The following is a 22,040-nucleotide window of genomic DNA, read 5'->3' on the forward strand; positions in this document are numbered from 1 at the left end:
AGCAGAAACTAACACACCACTGTAAAGCAATTATACTCCAATAAAGATGTTAAAAAAAAAAATCAAAATCAGACCATGTCACACCCTTGCTTAAAAATCCCCACCTTGGCTTACAAGGCCCTACTGGCCTGACTCAGTCCCAGCTCTCAGCTTTCACCTTTCCCCATTGCCCATCTCACACCCTCTGCTCCAGGCCCCCCGGTCTCCTGAATGCACCCAGAACACACCAAACTCGACCCCACCTCAGGTTCTTTGTACTTGCTGTTCTTATGACCTGGAACGCTCTTCCCCCGAGTCCTCCCCTTGGCAGCACCTGCTCAGCCTTCACGTCTCAGCTCAAATGTCACCTCCTCAGAGGGACCCTCCCCGACCACCCCGTCTCAAGGTGCCCCCCAGAGCCCAGCCCCAGCCACTTCCTATTATGCTCTCCAGTTGTATTTCTTCTTAGCAATTATTATCTGGAATCATTTATTTGCTTACTTCTCTGTCTCCTCCACCAGTAAGTGGGCTCTGGAGGCCAGGACCATATCTGTCTTGTTTGTCTTGTTCATAACCTGCTCTGAGCACCAGGGACAATCTCTTACATGAAAGAGTCAGATAAGGACCCACTGTGGAGCACAAGGGACTCTACTCAGTACTCTGTAATGGCCTATATGGGAAAAGAATCTAAAAAGGAGTGGATAGATGTATAAGTATAACTGATTCACTTTGTTGTACACCTGAAATTAACACAACATTGTAAATCAACTATACTCCAATAAAAATTAAAAAAAAAAAAAAAGTCAGACAAGGATCCAGGTCTGGCTCCTTCCCATCTCTGACCCTCAGTTTCCTTAACCATGAAATGGGGTAGGAATTCCAAGTGGACCTGCCCCTCAGTTTTTCTTAAGATCATAACAAGAGTCAAAGGACACACTGGTGCCAAACAGCTCATAAACTGCAAAGCTCACAGACATGGTCTTTACTCTAAACATCACTCGCTAACATGCCCGCAAAATAGCAGTTTCAGGCCTCAAGCCACTCTAAGGAAAAGGTCCCACCGTCTCCCCACACAAAACCTTCACCAGCAAATGGGTCTGTTTACAATGCAGTACCACTGAGGAATGCCAGAGGCAGGTGGGCAATTCATGTTAAAAACAGAACCACGGGCCCTGCCATCTATACACCAGGGCACATGGGAAACCCGCAGTCAGGCTGTACCTGTGGTGGGCCCCGGGGACGCCCCCTCAGGCCACACCCTGAAAACCACAAGCTAAATGCCTCCAGATGGCAAGAAAGAAGGAGCAGGAGGGGTGAGAGCAGAGCTACCAGGAGGGCAGAGACCTGGTGAGCTAGTTGGAGGAAGAAGACAGGAATCGCACAGGCTCCAGCAGCAAGGACGCAGTTTCACAACACCATTAAATGAAAACTCCCTGCCAGAAATGCCACCCTGACTATGTTACCCAAAGTAACATCCCCAGCACCGGGTCAAACCAGAGTCGTGTGTCTCCTGATACAGCACGCTGAGAAAGACACAGCGTCGCTTTGTGATACTCCTGCCAAAAGTGCCAATCCTGGCTCCACCCTGAGGTCAAATCAGACAAACCCAAACTGAGGGCATTTTACAAAATTACTGGCTTATACCCTTCCAAAATATTAAGATCATGAAAGACAAAGACAGAACGAGAACTGTTCCAGCTTAAAGGGGACTAAAGAGACACAACAACCAAATACAATGTGGGATACTGGATTGGATCCTGGTCCAGAAAAAACATTTTTTTCTTTGTCTATAAAGGATGTTATTGGAACAATTACAAATTTTTGAATAAGGTACATTAGGTAACAGAATTGTATTGATTTAACTTCCTGATCTTGATAACTACACTGTGCTTATGTAAGAGGTTATCCTCGTTTTTAGAAAATACACACTACAGAAAAAGGGTAAAGGAGCATCATATCTGCAAATTATTCCCAAAAAGCTCAGAATGTGATAAAGTGTGTAAGTATTGTAATATTGGGGAAATCTGGATGAAGGGTGTACGTGGGAATTCTTTGTACTATTCTTATAACTTTTCTAGAAGTCTAAAATTATGTCAAAATAAGTTTAAAAAGAACACTTCCTGAAAGCAATTGCCTATGGGATGAGGGGGTGGGTCAGGGTGAATAGGGAATTCCTTTTCACTCTATGCCCTTCCGTAGTTTTTAAATATTGCATTGTATGCACATAGCAATTATTTTTTTCAAGTAGGTAATTAATCTTTGTTAAACCCCTCTTTGATCTTTGACCTGCAAAATCACTTCTAGGAACTTATTTACAAATGAGCAAAGATATATGTCCAAAGTTGTTCCTGTAGTGTTGTTTATAATAATGACAAACTGGAAATAACCCAATTAACCTGCAATAAGGAATGGGTTAAATAAATTACAGCCCATCCACATACAATGGAATACTAAGTAGCTGTTTAAAAGAGTGAGGCAGGTCTGTTTGTGCTGAGGTGCAAAGATATAAACATTATAGTTTTAAGTGATAACTCCAAGTATACGGAATGATCCTATTAAATTTTAGACTGTTTGTCAGAAGTTGTGCAACAGGAAGAAGGTGTGATGAATTTTCACCAAAATCAATAACTGTGTTTGGGATGACCTAACTCAAATATAGCCTGTGATATTTATAGCTATAAATATGCTTATTACAGATATATACCAAAGGACATGTACCAAGAGGTTAACAGGGTTTTGTTTTTTGTCTTCTTGTGGGTTGTTCTAAAAATTCATTTCTGTGCATTGAACATGGATGACTTTTGTAACTAGAAAAAAAAAAATCTTATTTTTAAAAGGAAAAAGTAACCATACAGCATATATAGTGACATGTATGAAATTCACTTGAGGGAGTTGGGGAGACTCCACGGGCAGGCCAAGGCAATGTGGCCCAAAGGGAGCAGAGCAGCCAGACTGACAGGGCCTGCCCCCGTGAAAATGGAATGAAACCACCACACCCACTCAAATGTTACCATGAGAGAGAAATAAACTCTCACCTTGTTAAAGCCACTGTTATTTTGGGTCCCTGTTACAAGCAACCAAACCTAGATTTAAATTATATAATTAATAAACATCGCAGCAATAATATTTATTGAGTACCTATTATGTTCCAGGCACCCTGCTTCATACTCATCTTACTTGATCCTTATAAATAATCCAATAGGGTAGGCACTATCGTATCGCCATTTCACAGGTGAGGAGACTGAAGTTGAGTGCCTGAATATCTTGCTGAGGTCATCCATCAGGTTTGCGGCTGAGCTCAGATCTGAGCACAGGGAGGTGGCTCCAGAGCTCTTATCATTACCCACTACACCATTCCACCCCTGGGCCATCCAGATGGTGTCCTGCCTCCCTGCACCTTACTTTGGGGCCAGAAGCTCCAATGGCTACAAGGGGCCTCTGACACTCCAACCTTGGCAAGAGAACCTGGGAGAAGTGATCTACTGCAGGCACAGGGCCATCATTGGGCTCAATTCTCAGCCTGCGAACTCCAAAACCAGAGCTATGAGGCTTCCACAGTCCAAGACAAGAGTTTGAATCCCAGCTCTGTACGGACGTTGTTACTCTGGTGGGCAGGTCACTTCTCCTCTCTGAGCCTCAATGTCCTCATCTTCAAAATGGGGAGAACACCACAGCTATGGACTGAACTGTGTCCCTCCAAAATCTGCATGTTGAAGTCCTGACCCTCAATGTAATGGTATTTGCAGATGACGCCTTTGGGTAGTGATTAGGTTTAGATGAGATCGTGAGCGTGGGATCCTCCAGATAAGGTTAGTGCCCTTATAAGAAAAGACCAGACAGAAAGGACGCCCTCTCTCTCTCATGTGGCTATAATATTTTGTTATAGCCACCTCAGCTGACTGATACAACCTACCTCCCAGGATTGCAGGGATCAATGTCCCTAAGTCAGGCCAAGGCACCTAGTAGTTGCTCCCTTCCTTTTATTTTGCATCTCACTCCAGAGAGCCACACAGCTACAGGGACTCATAGCATATCCACAGATTGGAACGGCAAAAGGAAAAGACAATGCCCTCTGAGAACAAATGAGAATTACTCATCATTATCCAGAAATCTCCACCCCTTAGCTGGTCAGAGCTTCATCTGGTTTTCCTGCCTCTCTGGCCCCATTTCCCAATCTCCCCCAGGGTCAGTTGCCCTACATCCCATTTCTCGAGCCCCGGTCCCCCTGCCAACTTCTCAAAGCTCTTGTGATTTCTACAAGGTCCTCATGCTCTGGCCCCACTTTCTCTCCCAGGCCCCATCTAAACATCTCCTCCCACTTCCATTCTACAGAACAGTCATTCTAAACCACATGCTATTTTATTTTCTATCGCTACACCTGCTGTTCCTCCTGCTAGGAATGCACTTCCCACTACCCACTGTCTACCTGACAAACTCCTACTCATCCTTCAAAACCCAGTTCAGATATTATTGTTCCTGGGACACCTTCACTGCCTTACCTCCCACTTTGGGTAATATGTCTATGATAGCATTTTACCACAGTATATCCTAAGAATATATACACTCCTGTCTCCCTAAGCAGCCCATGCGTTCTAAACACAAGGTCTGTACTTACTTATTTTTGAACCCCAGAAGCCTCACCCAGGAGTTAGAGGGAGGCCCCATTAACAGAGGTCATCAGCCAAGTCTGTGCAGATACAAGTTTGTACAGAGAAGCAAAAGCCATTCTAACATGAAAATATTCACTAATGAACTAGAAGTCCCTAGACAAACACTCCAATTTTTTTTTCACTATCCCCATGCACTACGTGCTGGGTTTTGTGAGGCAGCTGCTCCCAAAAGACATAAGGCAAATGCACGGCGAAATGAATGCAGAGCAAAAATGAGGGGTTCCACCAAGTCATGAAAGTGATGCTGGATGACACCATCGGCAAATGAGAGTTTAGAAGAGGGACCAGAAAGCAATCGAGGAAGAGAAACTCTACAGGGATGATCACAGGATCTATGGCTCCAAACAGAATGACAAGGATGATCACAGGATCGATGGCTCCAAAGAGAATGATCTGAAGATCTAAGGACTAAAAGCATGAGGCAAAACGGAGGGAGCCCTTCATCATTTCTGCCAAAGGGACCTTCTTTATGACTGAAACAGAAAACTACAACAATGTAAAGGGTTGTCAGAAAACTACCCCCAATGAAATCTACATTTGATTCATTCCTTGTCCATTCTAAGAATCAGCATATAGCTTCAACTTTAACCTAAATTTTACAGATTATAAAACAAATTAATCTTATTTTTATGATTTTTGCTTTCAAATACATACTTGTTCATTTTTTCATTTAAGAATCAGCATACCATTCCAACTGCAACCTAAATTGTGTAGACTATCAGATGAAATACTATTTTCATAATATTTTACTTTAGAAAAAAACAAATTTTTTTCCATTATGAACAAGGAAAGATTGGCTTCCCTTTTTTTAAGATTTTTTTTTTTTTTTTTTAGGATAACTGTCTGCCAAGTTGAAGAATGATATAAGGAGGGCCAGCATCTTCCCCCCTTCAGTGCCAAGACACAGAACCCACTCTGCCAGGCTGGACCCTGGAGCCTCAGATTCCCCTTGGAGATGTCCCACTGGTCCTGAGCAGTCAGAACCACCAAGGGACCAGATCCCTGGGCTCCCTGCAGGGAGAGGGAAAAGGGAGGGCACGTACTTGTAGACGGCACTGTCCTTCTTGGGGCTGTGCTGGGGCAGGAGGCTGTGTGAGTACTGATGCACGCCCAGGTCGTACAGCGAGGGGAAGTCCTTGCCACAGAGGTGGCAGCGGTAGCTCAGCTCCTCCTGGTGGCTCTTGATGTGCTCCAGAAACGTGTCGAGCTTCGGGAATGTCTGCGCGCAGCTTTTGACCACACACTTGTACACCTTGAGGGAAGAGGCAGGGTCGGTGAGGGAAGGCAGGAGAGCTGCTCCACTGCCGCTGCCTGCCCTGTGGCATCCACCTCGAACACTGCTTGTGGAAGACCCGACCGCTGTTTCCCTGCTCCCCTGCTGCTGGAGCCCTGGTCTTATTTTGATTAGAGGGTCCCCTCCTCTCAGCCAGGTAATGGCCCCATTACCCTCCCCACAGGCTCTGTGTGGTCTGGGTATGCTTAAGGAAAAATATCCAAAACCTGGAATGATAACGTCTTGAAAAGATGTGAAAAGATGACATGACGTCCTTCCAATGTCATGCTAGAATAGTGGCTCTCCAACTTGAGCCTGCATCACAATAACAGATTATGCCACTACCAGCGAATCTGATTCAGCAGGTCTGGGTGGCCTGAATATGTGCATTCCTGCCAAGTGCCCAGGTGGTGCTGAAGCTGCTGGGCCAGGGACCTCACTTTGAGAACTGCTGTCTGGCAGGCAGTTAGGTAAAGGCAGTTAAGCCACTGAGGGTCATCTCACCCTCTGGGTGATGTGACTTGTTTTGACTGTTTACTACTGATTAGGACCCAGACTCTAAAGTTAAATGTCAACTTGTAGAAAACTGATCCAATGTAAATGATTTTTGTCATGTAGAAAAGATAACTCCAAAGGTTTTGTTGCCCTGTAGGACATTAACCAGATTTGTATCTAACTTAGCAATCTTATTTCAGGATTCCTTTTTTTCACTGACATAGTTATATATGGGTATAGATATCAGTGTTTCATATCCTCTTTTGACTGGCTTTGTCATCCTCCCAGTTCCCTCATTAATGAGTTAAGTAAAATTCTGACTCATGTTCACTATGTTATTTGTATGAGAATGATGTTTTTTAACATTTTGAAAATTATACTTTGACAAGTAGTACACACTCCTCATAGGGTTGCATGACACACTCAGATACAATTCCACATGCTCTTTCTTCCTAACAAAGTGAATCCTGATTTGCTCAGAGTGGCAAGATGCCAAATCAAGTTAAAACATTTGATCCCCCGGCTCCCTTACATCGAGTGTCAGCCATGTGACTCCTTTCTTGCCAATGATAAGTAGGCAGTAGTCTTTGGGGAAGGAATCGCTCCCAGAACAAAAAGGCAAAAGCTTCCTAGGAGAAGTCCCCTCTGTTTTTTGCATTTGTCCTGACTGGAATATAGATGTGATGACTAGAGGTACAGCAGCCATTCTGCAACCTTGCAGATGAAAGCCACATGCTAAAGATGGCAGAGCAGAAAGCCAAGAGAACCCTGCTATATAAGCCCAATGCTACCTACTTATGGACCTCTTGTGATGTGAGAGGAAAAAAACCCTAACCAGTAAGCCTGTTATCTATTATTTGCAGCATAACAATGCATTCCTAAATGACAGAGCATATGCACTGGCTCTGACCAATGAGAGGTCTACAGAAGGCTTCTGGGAAAGGTTTCTTTGCTCCTAAAGAAGACACAGAAAATACAACCCCTTTATGCTCACGGATAATACTGTGTCTGATCTTCTGCCCAGAAAGAGTGACTACCATCACAGGACCACAGGCAAACCATCAGCAGGGGACAAGGCCACACCCTGAGATAGTGGAGACAAGAGCTAGAAAGACACAGGGTCCTTGATGCTGGGTTGAGTCAACTGACTGTCTCAGGCCCAGAGCTGCCCTATCTTGGGTTTTCTTGTTATGTGAGATAACAAACTTCCTAATTGTTTAAGCCAGTTTGAGTCAAAGTTTTCTGTGATTTTCCCCCAAAGATATCCTAACTTAACTCCATCAATCTCCCTGCTAAGAATCTATCATAAGGGGACTTCCCTGGTGGTGCAGTGGTTAAGAATCTGCCTGCCATTGCAGGGGACACGGATTTGATCCCTGGTCTGGGAAGATCCCACATGCCACAGAGCAACTAAGCCTGTGCACCACAACTACTGAGCCTGTGCACCACAACTACTGAAGCCTGCGCTCCCTAGAGCCCATGCTCCACAACAAGAGAAGCCACCGCAGTGAGAAGCCCATGCACCGCAACGAAGAGTAGCCCCTGCTCGCTGCAACTAGAGAAAGCCCGTGCGCAGCAGCGAAGACCCAACACAGCCGAAAGAAAAAAAAAAAAAAAGAGTCTATCATAAGGAAGAAGTCAGAGATGTGGACAAAGATTTGATTACAACAATGTTCACCACAGTTTTGTTTATAATAGCAAAACACAGGAAGTAACCTAAATGTTCAATAATAGGGGATTTTAAAAAATGTAGCCATTGGGAATTCCCTGGTGGTCCAGTGGTTGGGACTCCACTGCTTCCACTGCAGGGGGTACAGGTTCGATCCCTGGTCAGGGAACTAAGATTCCGCATGCCACATGGCATGGCCAAAAAAAAAATGTAGCCATTAAAAATTATGGTTTTTTCTTTAAAATAGTGACATGGAGACTTCCCTGGCAGTCCAGTGGTTAAGAATCTGCCTTCCAATGCAGGGGACATGGGTTTGATCCCTGGTCGGGGAACTAAGATCTCACACGCGGCGGGGCAACTAAGCCCGCGTGCTGCAACTGCTGAGCACGCAAGCCACAGCTAGAGAGCCCGTGTGCTGCAACTACAGAGCCCACACACTCTGGAGCCCATGCGCCACAACTAGAGAGAGAAAACCCGCACACCACAACTAGAGAAAAGCCCACTAGAGAGAAGCCATGCGCCGCCACTAAGACCTGACGCAGCCAAAAATTAAATAAATAAATATTTTTAAAAACTAGTGACATGAGTAAATGCTCAGAATATAAAATTAGATTAAAAAACAAAAAGCACAAGAAAACTTACACTGAGTGAAAAAAGTCAATCTCAGAAGGCCACATACTTGACGATTCCACATATACAACATTCTCAAAATGACAAACTTATAAGGACAGATAACAGATTAATTTTAGTGGTTTCCAGAGGCCAGGGATGTTGATGAGGAGGGTGGGTGTGACTACAAAAACCCAGCACAAGGGAGCTCTGTGGTGATGGAATCCTTCTGTATCGTGATTGCAGTGGTGACTACTCAAATCTACACAGGTGATAAAATGACAAAGAACTATACATACACTTTATATCAAAGGCAGTTTCCTACTTGTGACACTGTGCTCTGGTTATGTAAGAAGTAACCATTGAGGGGAACTGACTGAAGGGTATGAGGGACCTCTCTATACCATCTTTGCAGCTTCCTGAGAACCTACAATTCTTTAAAAAGTCTTTTAAAAAGCTATCTCAGAAAAAAGCATACTTCAAAATTATATATGTGTACACATCCCAATTATAATTAAAAAAAAAAAAACAAACAGAAAATCTACAAAACATACTGCATTTTGGGCTGCATTCATGGGAGGACACATTGCAAGGTGGTTAATGACATGGGGTTTGGAGTCAAACCAACCTGGCTTTGAAGCCTGACTCTGTCACTTACTGGCAGTGTGACTTAGGATGGGCCACTTCACCTCTCGGTGCTTCAGTTTCTTCACCTGGATATACTGAAAATGCCTATCTCTAAGGTTGTTATGAGAAGTAAATAAAGTATTGAATGTAAGGCCCTTAGCAGAGTACCCAGTATATAATAAATAGTAAATGTTAACCTAAATATTCTTCAGACTTTTCTGAATTTTCTAATATTACATTGGGTATATGATACCTTTATAAGGAGAAAAAAAATAACTAATAAAGATTATTTTAAAAAAAATAAAGACTGGAATAGAGTTACCATATAACCCAGCAATTCCACTCCTAGGTTTATACCCAAGAGAATTGAAAACATATGTTCATACAAAAACTTGTACACAGATGTCCACAAAAGTATTAGTCATAAAAGCCAAAAAGTAGAAACAACTTAAATGTCTATCAACTGATAAAAGGATATTCAAAATGTGCTATATCCATACAACAGAATATTATCCAGCAATAAAAAGGAATAAAGTACTGATACATGTTACAACACAAACAAAAACATTGTCTCAAAAGACCACATACTATATGATTCCATTATTAAATGTCCAGAACAGGCAAATCCATAGAGTCAGAAAACGGATCAGTGGTTGCCTGGGGCTGGGAGTAGGCGGGTGTGACTACTAACAGGTATAAAGTTCCTGGGGTGATAAAAATGTTCTAGAATTAGTGGGGTGATGGCTGCGTAACATTATGAATAGATTAAAAACTATTAAAGTGTACACTTTAAAAGGGTGAATTTTATGGTATATGAATTATGCCTCAATGGAAAAAAAAAAGGCAGTAGTCTTAAATCCCCATAGGTAGGTTTTTAGACCCTAGGTCTTCTCAGAGGAGTAAGGATGCTTCCTGTGTCAGGTCCCTTCATTATACGACCCTTGAGAGGTGGGCTTCCTCCCCTGGGCAAGCACCATAACGGCCCAGTAAGCGGGCCCCACCCAGGCAGAACGGACGGGGAAGCTTGGTCCATCACGGTCACATGGTAGCTCAGAGCAGCCGAGGCCCACTCCTGTCCCTTTCTAGGCAGCAGCAGTCAAGGCTCACGACTAGAGTCGTTGTTGCCCGCCCACCCCGACCCCTGCTCCCCGCCACCCACCTACCTGCTCGTTCTTATGCTGGGTCATGTGGGACTTGAGCTGGAAGTAGGTACTGAACTTACTGGGGCAGAACTGGCACAGGTAGGAGCTATCGATGAGGACCACCTGCTTGGCCTCCAGCTTGTCCCCCTCCTCCTCGCCTGCTGTGGGCAAGGCCTGGGGCTGCGGGGCGCTCGACAGGGTCTGGCCCAACCCTGTGGAGAAAGCCAGGGAGGGAAGTCACTGAGAAAGGCAGAGGGAGAGCCAGGACAGAGCCACGCCCCTCGGGAAGGACTCGCAGGGCACCTCCTGCGGGCTACCCTGCATTCACCCCACCACCTACCACGAGCTCGGGGCTGGATGCTGTACCCGAGGCCCTGCACTCACACTCAGCTGGTGCACACGGACACAGCCGTTCCAGGGGCCAGCGTACTGAATACGAACATTCCAGAAGAGCTACGCCTCAAGTCTCCCCTCGCAGGCCTTCCCCTTGGACACTCTAGACCTCTCCGTGGTTGTTAACAGCACTCACTGCCACCCCTAGCTGTACTCACGATGCCTCCCAGCTCCTTGTTCCAATTACGATCATTTACTTAGTTGCCCTTCCCTCACCCTCCCTGAGGACGGGGGCCTCTGACCTCATGTCCGTAGGCCCAGTGGCCTGACACACAGTAGGCCTCCATAAATGTCTGCTCAATGGTGGACCCTCTGGTGCCAGGCACTGCAGGAGTTTTGAAAGAAATGGTTTCTTCTCTAGAGCTCACAGGAACTCGGAGGGCACACACAGAATGGCTAAACAACGCAGTAGGGTAGTTCCCACTGGCAGGTCATGTAAAAGTGGGCATATGTTGCTTGCACATTAGCTGCCTGTGGCTGGCGCCGCTCACCCCCAGGGCTGCATAGGGAGGCTCCAGCCGGGCAGTGCCCAACGGCCACTTCTACCCACCTGTGCTATCCTCATCCTCTTGCCTGCTGGGGTTCAGGGCCATGACCTGTACAGTCACAGAGTTGCGAGAGACGGTGCCACCGCTGCGTCCTGGAGGCCACACCTTGTGGGTCTGCATGTGTTTCTTGACATTAGACTTCTGGGCAAAGGCACGGCCACATGCAATGCACTGGAAGGGCTTCTCACCAGTGTGGCTGCAGACACAAGGCTTGTCAGCGCCCGCGTGTCGGAACGGGACTGTGGCCTCAGCCCGGGAGCTCACAGCCACCAGGAAGGCCCAGGCAGAGCATCCAGATGCTGCCGGCCACCATCCTGACACCATGAGGACAAGCCCTCTTGCTGAGGCAGGCAGACCAGAGGCAGACAGACCCTGGGCTCTTGGTGACATTACTGAGCTGCTGAATCAACCAGCCCTGGAGCTGACCTTCTCTGTGGCCATCTCACATTGTGAGATAAAACATTTCCTAATTGTTTAAACAGGGATTTCTGGTTTTTGAAGGAGAAGACATCCTAGCTGTCACAGCACAGCACTTGTACCATTATTTAACATTTTCCTTCAAATCAATGTACTTTTTAAAAACTTAATAATTTTAAATGAAGTTTCCTGTTGTTATTATATATGGAAAACCACTTATAAACACAAAATAACAAAAAACTTATTTATAAAACAATATTATTAAGATCTATAGGTACACCATCCAGTAAGGTAGACACAAACCACATGGCACTATTTAAACTTATTAAAACAAAATAAAGTTAAAAACTCAGTTTCTCAGTCATACTAGCCACATTTCAAGTACTCAGTAGCCCTATGCTTACTGGCTACCCTATGGACAGTGGCTATTGGGGCCTTTCCTTCTTTGCAGAAAGTTCTATTGACACACACTAGTGCAGACCAGTGGTTTTCAACAGAGATTGACTTTGCTCTCCCGGGGACATCTGGCAATGTTTGGAGACATTTTTGGTTGTCACAGCTGAGGAGTGAGGGGTGCTACTGGCATCTAATGGTTAGAGGTCAGGGATGCTGCTAAACGTTCTACCAAGCCTCAGGCGGCCCCCAGAGAAAAGCATGATGTGATGTAAAACATCTCAGCAGGCTGGTGGACCCTGGTCTAGAGAGAAGCTGCTGCACGCCGAGGTTGGAATCTCAGGCGCTCTCTCTCTCTCTCTCTCTCTCTGTTATAAAAGATGAGCAAGTACATGAGAGGCATTAAAGACAGACTACACCAAACTGAGGCTCTCTCCTTTGCCTGAAAGAAATTGAAAAGATAATTTTCTCACTATGTCTTTCAAGTCTTTTCAACACCAATATCCATAAACCACCTAAAATCATCTCATGTCCCAATGTGCCACTCTGTGAGAAACACTGAACAAGGCCACCCCTCCACTTCACAAGGGAAAACCTGAGGCCCAGAGGGGCTCCTTGCAGGTTCTTGGGACAAGGGGTGTCAAGGTTAGTGAGCAGAGAGCTTGTAGAGGCATATTCACACAGCATGGCTATCCTCGAGGTCAGCCCTTTCTGCAGAAGTGAGACTGAGGCACGCCTCCCACCCACAAAGCCCCTGTCCATTCAAGTAAATTCCTCCCCCACCTGAGCCCACTTGGACCTTCCCCATCACAGTAGGCATGCCCCACAGATCCTTCCCACTGCTCCTGAGAAAGAAAAGGGAAAAATCATCCTGAGCTGGAATGAAGGTCTGAGAACCATGACAGACCAGATGGGGCCTTGGTCACCACCCAGACGAAGGGGCTGAGAAAGGAGCATTGCTTCCACGTGAATCCCTCAGCCTACCTCCCCCCAGGAGCCACCTGCCACATCATGCCTGGGTACCTTCGGATGTGCTGCTGCAGGTCGAAGTTTTTGGTGAATGACTTGTCACAATACGAGCACTTGAGTTTCTGAGCCTTTGGCTTCCCTGCAGCTGACAAAGAAAAAGACAAAGAGGGAAGAAGGGGACGGTGAGCCTGGGGACACAACTGAAGGCGCCAAGGGCAGCTTCCAGCCACTCTACCCCCTGGACTTTGGGCCAGACAGCTCAGACCCTGGGAGATCTACACCCGTGGACAGGCAGGGGAAGAAGCACAGGTGAGTCTCTCACAGTGCCTGGGGGAGAAAAGCCCAGGACACGCTCTGGCTGGGAGAGTAGAGCAAACCCCTCAAAGGCTCCCTTCTGCCCTAGGATAAAATTCAACCTCTCTGCTGTGGCCTATGGGGCTCTGCATCCTCTACTTCCTTCCAACCTCATCATTCTTACCATCCAGCTGCAGCGGACTCCTTGCTAACCTTGAAAGACTTTAAACATGGTCCCACCTCAGGGCCTTTGCACCTGCTGTTCCCCCTTCCCTAAAATGCTTGTCCCTCAGATAGTCACAAGACTGTTTCCTTCTCATCCCCAGATAGACTGGCAGCATCATTTTCCAGCCTCTCCCCAGTATTCTCATAGTACTCTGTTAATCTCCTTCCTAGGGTGACCCATAAATAGTTAATTTATTCCCTGTCTCTCCCATTAAACTGTGAATAATTAAGGGTAAGGAAATCATAACCCAAGATGCTAGATTTCCAGTTTGTTTGTTTGTTTTAATATTTATTTATTTTATTTATTTACTTGGCTGCACCAGGTCTTAGGTGTGGCATGCGGGATCTTCTCTGTGGCATTTAGGATCTTTAGGTGCGGCATGCGAACTCGTAGTTGTGACATGTGGGACCTAGTTCCCTGACCAGGGATGGAACCCAGTCCCCCTGCATTGGGAGTGTGGAGTCTTAGCCACGGGACCACGAGGGAAGTCCCTAGATTTCCAGTTTTTGACACCAAGCCTAGCACACAGATGCTCAACACGTTTGTGAAAGGAAGGAAGGTTGACTGAAACCCTCTGAAAAATTCTGAATTCCTCTGCCTTTCCCCACTACCACCACTTTTTGACATTGCCCCTAACCCCATGTTTACCATCTCTGAAGGGGTGGCAGACATCACTGCTTGCCTGCCTATTAACCACTCACCCCTCCTTCTTTCTTCATAAATCTCCTACATAATGGGAACATCAATGTTCCTGGCAAAAGAGACATTTCCCAGCTTCCTTTGCAACTAGATATGGTCAAGTGACTAAGTGTTGACCAATGAGATGTAAGCAAAAGCATCATGCAGAACTTCTGGGAGCTGGGAGACTCCTCTTTTATCCTTCTTACTTCCTGGAATATGAAATTGATGACTGGATCTCCAGCAGCCATTTTACATGATGAGGCACCCTGAGAACAAAAGCTATGTTCTAGGATGGCAGAGCAGAAAGATAGAAGAAATGTGGGTGCCTGGTGATTATATAGGCACACGATCTCCAGATTGCCTGCCTCTGGACTTAGTTCGCACAGAACAACAAAATTCTATCATTATGAAGTCACTCTTATTTTGGATTTTCCATCACATGCAACCAAACTTAATCCTAACTATCACAAAAGGGAAAACTGGAACTAAGCAGCCTGTGGATAGGCCCACGCTGAGGAAAGATGCCATGGCAGGCTGTGGGCCCACCTTCTGGGAGTCCACTGGAACCTTTGGTCCGTCGGGTCTTCAGCGATGGTGGGGAGTCAAAGGTGGCCACTGCACCCCTGGTGGCGCTGGTCATGGGGGCAGCAGGGTTTGGTCCTTTCGGTTTGAATCCTTGTTTGCCAGGGCTGTACACCTGGGGGGTGGGGTATACTGGAGCCTCCACACACTGGTTTGGCACCTATAAGAACAGCACAGTCAGGAAGAGTGCCCTGGGAAGGGAGGGGAAGCACCTGCCCCAGCCAGTGGGACCCTCACTGTGTCCCTGGCTGATCTTAGCCACCCCCAATCTACATCACCATCCTAACTCTTCCACCTTGCTCAGTCACCCCAGTCACTCCCAAGACCTCTTAGAACTTCATGATGCCAGCAGGCTAGAAGGAGCTTTGGAACCAGGCTGCCTGGGTTCAGATCCTGACTCTGCCACTTATCATTTAACTGACCTTGGGCAAGTCTTTTAAACTTCTGTCTCAGTTTCCACATCTGTAAAATGGGGCTAATCATAGCACCCCTTTCACGGGGTTATGAGGATTAAATGAGTTAACAAGTAAAGAGCTTAAAAGAGTGCCTGGCATATAGTAAGTACCCAATCAACATTAGCTGTTGTGATTGTCATTATTATTGTTATTAGTAGTAGTTTGCTTGCACAGGAGAACTAGGAAGTCAGAAGGGTCTATGCCCTCACCAGCAACTCCACTTCTTAACCGACTCTGCCTGATGCCACACCAGCACGCATCCCTCGGCCAAGAATTGACACTGAAGCCACAAGAAAATTACCCAATGAATTCTGAGCCACCCAAACTCAGTGACCACTAAGCTTTACATCATGACACTGGGGTGTGAAGAATTCATTTACTCATTCATCTATTCACCATTCATTGGTCTTCCTGGGCTAGCCTATCCAAAATTCCACTTCCTATCCTTCTCTGCTTTATTTTTCTCCTTAGACATATCATTATCTAATAAATTGTACATTTTACTTACTTATCTTGTCTATTATCTGCCTAGTTTCGTGAAGGCAGGGACTTTTGCTTTGCTTTTGTTTCTTCCTCTATTCCCAGGCCTAGAGCAATGCTTGGCACAGGGTGGGGGCTCAATAAATATTTGTTGAATGAATGAATTCATTTACGTAGGTATTGGGCATCTAATATGGCACCAGTAGGTGCTTCTGCCGGGTCTTGTCTGTCGGGCCTTGGAAACATTCCTACACCTGCCCATGCTCTCCCCTGAAATGCAGAGGTGGGAAGCTGGGAACCACATTCCCAAGCATCCTTGCCAACACAGTTCTGAACACAGATTAAGTTCTGACCATGAGAAGCATCTGCATGAGATTTGGAAGGCAGAAGGGAGGTAGAAACCATTCTCCTCTGGCAGCTGTGCTGGGAGATAGGTGGGCTTGCAGTCATGAGTTTCGGAGTGGCTGGCTGAACCCTACGTTCCCCTCCTGAGCACCAGCCCCAAGGACAGCAGGGCAGCTGGAACCTCAGCAACAGAATCCTACAGTTTCCTCACCTCTGGGTGCAGCAGCAGTGTCCTGGTTCTAAGGGCCAAGGAACACCAGCGACCCTGAAAATGAGTGGTGCTCAGCAACCCTGACTTTTGCTCCTCCAGCCCTTCCATCAGCTTTGTAAGCACCTAATTTCCTATATTAAATCCCTTTGCCAGAAATACCTAGAGTGGTTTCAATTTTCCTGACCAATATGGAACTCAATAAATATCTGTCACAGTGAATGAATTCACTCATCGTTCAAGTCATTACTGAGCGATTACATGACTGCCACTGGGTTAGCTCTCATTATCCTCACAGCTCTGCAAGGGGAGTTCCCATTCTAGAGGAAAGGAAACTGAGGTCAGAGGACCCTATTTCAGATACCTACTGTAGGTGTACCACAGGCCAGGCACTCTGCCAGGTGTTAAGGATGCAAAATCAAAGATGACTCAGGCTCTGTCCTCAAAGAGCACCCTCGTCTACATGGAAAATAAACAATGGCAGCTACCCCTATGCTGGCCCCCTCTGCCTATGAGACCACCACCGTCCTCTCAGCATCTCACTGACTTAATTTTTTTTTTTTTTAATTCAACAAGGTCCTTTTGCTTTATTCCCCCAGGCTAGGGAAAATCCCCCTGCAGGCTCTTATAACATCACATGGCTGGTGGAGGAATTGTCCCACTGGTCTAGTTCTCTTTCCATACAGATGCTACCTTACATGGAATGTCTATATGGCTGGATTCTAGGGTGAGTCTGAGATAATGTGACCTCAAGTGCAGGTAGGCTCTTTCTATCATAACCATGCCCCCCAGCACTGGCGTCTGGCATGGTTCTGAACTCTTAGTGCCTTGAGAGTAGACTGCTTGTAGCTCAGAGCTCTTTAGCCGGGAATTAATATGGCACCTATGGAACAGGCACACCTCGGAGATATTGTGGGTTCAGTTACAGACCACTGCAATAAAGCGAACATCACAATACAGCAAGTCACACAAAAATTTTGATTTCCCAGTGCATATAAAAGTTATGCTTACACTATCCTGTAGCCTGTTAAGTATGCAACAGCATTATATCTAAAAAAAAAAAAAGTATATACCTTAATTTAAAAAACTTTTTGACTTTATTGCTAAAAAATGCTAACCATCACCCGTGCCTTCAGTGAGTCATAGTAATAACATCAAAGATCACAGATCACCATGACAAATATAATAATAATGAAAAAGTCTGAAATATTACAAGGATTACCAAAATGTGACACAGAGACATGAAGTCAGCAAATGCTGTTGGAAAAATGGCACTAATAGACTTGCTTAACACAGGGTTGCCACAGACCTTCAATTTGTAAAAAAAGCACATCTACAAAGTGCAATAAAACAAGGTATGCCTGTATATTGACTGAATGGCCTCAATTCATTACCTCTTCTAGTACCCAGGCCCTTTACAGTGTGACTTGCAGCTTTTCCCATCAAGAGGTGGCACCTATTTCCCTACTTCTTAAATCTAAGCTGGCCTTGTGACCTGCTTTGACCAACGGAAGTGACACTGTATCACCTACAAGCCTAAGCCTCAAGAAGTCTTGAGCATTTCTGCTTGCATTACTGCACGTCCACCACTGTGGTGAGAACATGCCTGGCTAAACTGCTGGAGAATGAAAGATGCATGCAGCAGAGCCGGGTCACCCCACCAGACTTATCCCACACCGGGCCATTCTAGAGCAGTGGACGCCAGTCAACCTCCAGACATGTGGGAGAACCCAGCCAAGATCAGCAGTTGCCAAGCTGACCACTGTAGACATGAGAAAAATAAACACTTTTTCCTATATACCACTGAGGTTTGGTGGATATTTCCTACACAGCTATAGCTAACCAATATACCTAGCTTGTTAAAAAATATGAGACACTCGCATATGTAATTTTTTGGAATCCTTTCCCCAAAAGGCAGGTATTCTCTTGACTGTCCTGAGCACTCCCTGAGGGCAGCTTGTATTTCTGCTACAACCTCTACTTCATTCCAGTTTCTCGTGGTTTGCATTTTACATTTACATGTATAACAGCTCGATCTGGTTTTGCCCTCCACGGTATCTCTAGCAGTGTCTGGCACACAGCTGGTGTTCAGAAAAGGTTCAGGTTACCCATGATGACCATGACCACTTTCTCCCCCTTCACCCCAAGCCCCAGCGTCTGCTCACCTCCAGGGGTGGGTAGGGCTGCATTCCCAATGCCTGGATCTCCACCGTTCCATTCCCAGTCAGGGGTGCTGTGGCACTATACACCTCCACCACGCCATTCCCGCCGGGGTTGGGACGCCCGGAGGGACCCAGGCTCTGGGATGGGGGTGGTGGAGGCTGGGGGGGTGGAGGTGGAGGCAGTGGTGGAGGGGGTGGAGGAGGAGGTGGAGGCTGGGTGAGGTAGCTCGGTGCGGAATGCATGTTCAGACTACTCTGAAATCAGAAGAGAAAATTAAAGTGTCATAGCCTCTTGATACCAGCTGTCTGATTTATCAGTGGGGAAGGACATTTGCCTTAGCCAGCCATGCGGGAAGAACAGCCACTCATAGGCAACTCAGAGGACAGGGCTGAGAGGGGGCATGGAAACAAAGTCATGGGAGAATTCGAGGAGCCATCAGTCTGGCGTTGCTATCCCTTTTCTCCATGAAAGTCAGCAAAAATGGCCCAGCTTGTGCAGAAATGAGCTCACAGAGCAGGCCTAATGTTGTTGTCTTTAGAAGGGCTTGCTTGTAGGACTGACTCTGAATTGGCATCTGAAAACGTGCCTTGTAGAAGGTTTCTTAGGTTGATAAGGCTATTTTGCCCACCTGGGCACTGACCCTACAACAACCCACCTAGACTGTTTGCACAAACAATGTAATTTATGGTGAACCCCTCCTTCCCATGTCGGGGTCCGGAATTTTGGTTTGTGGCTGGGTGCCTACGTGACCGATCCCCAGTAAAAGCCCTGGCCTTAGAGTCGTAGGTGTGCTTCCCTGGCAGAAACACTAGGCACGTGTTGCTGCTCTTTTCTGCTGAAGGAAGATGCGTGCCCTATGCAGCCCCGCCACTTCCCTGAGAGAGAGAATTTTGGAGACTTGGAAGAACGTCAATTTTCTCCAGACTTCAGCTGCTGGGTCTTCTTCCCTTGCTGATCCTGCTGTGTATCCTTTTACCTAATAAACCACAGCCGTGAGCACAACCATCCTGAGTTCTGGGAGTCTTTCTAGAGAGTCACCAAATGTGCTGGTGGCCATAGATCCCCGAAACACAGCCAATGACTTCTAGAAATTGATTCTACAAAAATAATCAAGCAGGTGGGCAAAGATAACCATACGTGGATGGTATTCCAGTAGTTTTTATAACAGCAAAAAATGGCAATGACCTAAATGTCCTTCCATGGAAGCCTGGCTAAACAGAGGATGGTCCATCCACATGGAATGGAACAGACCCCTTTGCGGTTGTTAAAGTGATGGTGCTGATCAATATTTCATAAAGGGTGCCTCTCTTCATTGCTGTTCCTTGGGTTCCATAGTCATATATGTCTAGAGAAAAATCTGGGGTAACAAAATCAAAAGTATTTCTTTACTGCAGGAAGAACCCAGGGACAGAGCAAGGGAAGAGGCAGAATGCCTCCCTCACAGCCTGGTTTGACCAGGGATCCTTTTTCTATTGGAAAATCCCAAGGAGCCACAGTTCTAAGGAACACTTTGGGAAATACTGATGTAGGGTTGTAGGCACAGAGACAGAATGATGTTATACAAAAGGCAAAGTAAGAAAAGCAAGTTCCAGAACAGTGCATATAGCCTGACCCATTTATATAGATGTGTGTATATATATAGATATGTACGTATTTTTTTTAATTTAATTTTTATTTTTGGCTGCGTTTGGGTCTTTCGTTGCTGCGCACGGGCTTTCTCTAGTTGCGGCAAGTGGGGGCCGCTCTTAGTTGCAGTGCACGGGCTTCTCATTGCGGTGGCTTCTCTTGTTGTGGAGAACGGGCTCTAGGTGCGTGGGCTCGGTAGTTGTGGCTCGCAGGTTCTAGGGCGCAGGCTCTGCAGTTGTGGCGCACGGGCTTAGTTGCTCCACAGCATGTGGAATCTTCCCGGACCAGGGCTCGAACCCGTGTCCCCTGCATTGGCAGGTGGATTCTTAACCACTGTGCCACGAGGGAAGCCCAGAAATAGCTTTTTTTTTTCTGGCTACATTGGGTCTTTGTTGCTGCGCGCGGGCTTTCTCTAGTTGTGGTGAGCAGGGGCTACTCTTCATTGCGGTGCGCGGGCTTCTCATTGCGGTGGCTTCTCTTGTTGCGGAGCACGGGCTCTAGGCGCGCAGGCTTCAGTAGTTGTGGCACACGGGCTCAGTAGCTGTGGCTCGCGGGCTCTAGAGAGCAGGCTCAGTAGTTGTGGCGCACGGGCTTAGTTGCTCCACAGCATGTGGGATCTTCCCAGACCAGGGCTCGAACCCGTGTCCTCTGCATTGTCAGGCAAATTCTTAACCCCTGCACTACCAGGGAAGTCCCAGAAATAGCTTTTTAAATAAATATATTTAAAATATACACATCTGTCTTTCTTTTCTTTTCTTTTTTTTAAATATTTTATTTGGTTGCACCGTCTTAGTTGTGGCAGGCCGGCTCCTTAGTTGCAGCAGGCAGGTTTCTTAGTTGCAGCTTGAGGGCTTCTTAGTTGCGGGTTGCCAGCTCCTTAGTTGCAGCACATGGGATCCTTAGCTGTGGCATGCGAACTCTTTTATTTATTTATTTGTTTGTTTATTCTTGGCTGCATTGGGTCTTCACTGCTGCACACGGGCTTTCTCTAGTTGCGGTGAGTGGGAGCCACTCTTTGTTGTGGTGCACAGGCTTCTCATTGCGGTGGCTTCTCTTGTTGCAGAGCACTGGCTCTAGGGTGCGCGGGCTTCAGGAGTTGTGGCGCACAGGCTTAGTTGCTCTGCGGCATGTGGGATCTTCCTAGACCAGGGCTTGAACCCACGTCCCCTGCATTGGCAGGCGGATTCTTAACCACTGCACCACCAGCGAAGCCCGACATGCGAACTCTTAGTTGCGGCATGGATGTGAGATCTAGTTCCCTGACCAGGAATCGAACCTGGGCCCCCTACATTGGGAGCGTGGAGTCTTACCCACTGGAACGCCAGGGAGGTCCCTCTATGTGCATTCGAAGGTCAGGAAAGCCAGACACCAAAATTTTGGCAGTGTTTTCTTTGGGTAGAGAGAGTAAGGGTGACTGACTGATTGATTGATTTCCCAATTTTTTCTTTTTTTTTTTTTTTGGCAGCATCGTCTGGCTTGTGGGACTTTAGTTCCCCAACTAGGGATTGAACCCGGGCCCTTGGCAGTAAAAACGTGGAGTCCTAACCACTGGACCGCCAAGGAATTCCCTGATTTCCCAATTTTTATTCTGTAAAGTTTCAAACCTATGGAAAGGTTACAAAAAGAATACAATGAACAGTCTTTATACTTCATCTAATTCACGAGTTGTTACCATTTTGCCACATCTGCAACGTCTGTGTGTGTGTGTGTGTGTGTGTACACACACATACACATATTTGTGCTTTGTCAAGCCACTTGAAAGTTAGTTACAGACATCACGACACTTTATTCCTTAA

At 46.3% G+C, this 22,040-nt stretch overlaps 1 protein-coding gene across 2 annotated transcripts in view; it reads right to left on the reverse strand.

Annotated features, from left to right (window-relative positions):
- Positions 1-22,040, reverse strand: part of ZNF341 (zinc finger protein 341) — a 56,374-nt gene that overhangs the window by 17,563 nt on the left and 16,771 nt on the right. For both annotated transcript variants that reach the window (XM_082358807.1, XM_082358808.1), the window contains exons 5-10: positions 18,621-18,872; positions 14,932-15,127; positions 13,239-13,329; positions 11,408-11,601; positions 10,486-10,676; positions 5,693-5,901 (exon numbers count right to left, since the gene is read on the reverse strand). In XM_082358807.1, the coding sequence (XP_082214933.1) occupies positions 5,693-5,901; positions 10,486-10,676; positions 11,408-11,601; positions 13,239-13,329; positions 14,932-15,127; positions 18,621-18,872 (1,133 nt within the window). The remainder of the gene's footprint in view (positions 1-5,692; positions 5,902-10,485; positions 10,677-11,407; positions 11,602-13,238; positions 13,330-14,931; positions 15,128-18,620; positions 18,873-22,040) is intronic.

Source organism: Balaenoptera borealis (genome assembly GCF_965194805.1).
Source record: "Balaenoptera borealis genome assembly, chromosome: 16".
Classification (NCBI taxonomy): Eukaryota; Metazoa; Chordata; class Mammalia; order Artiodactyla; family Balaenopteridae; genus Balaenoptera; species Balaenoptera borealis.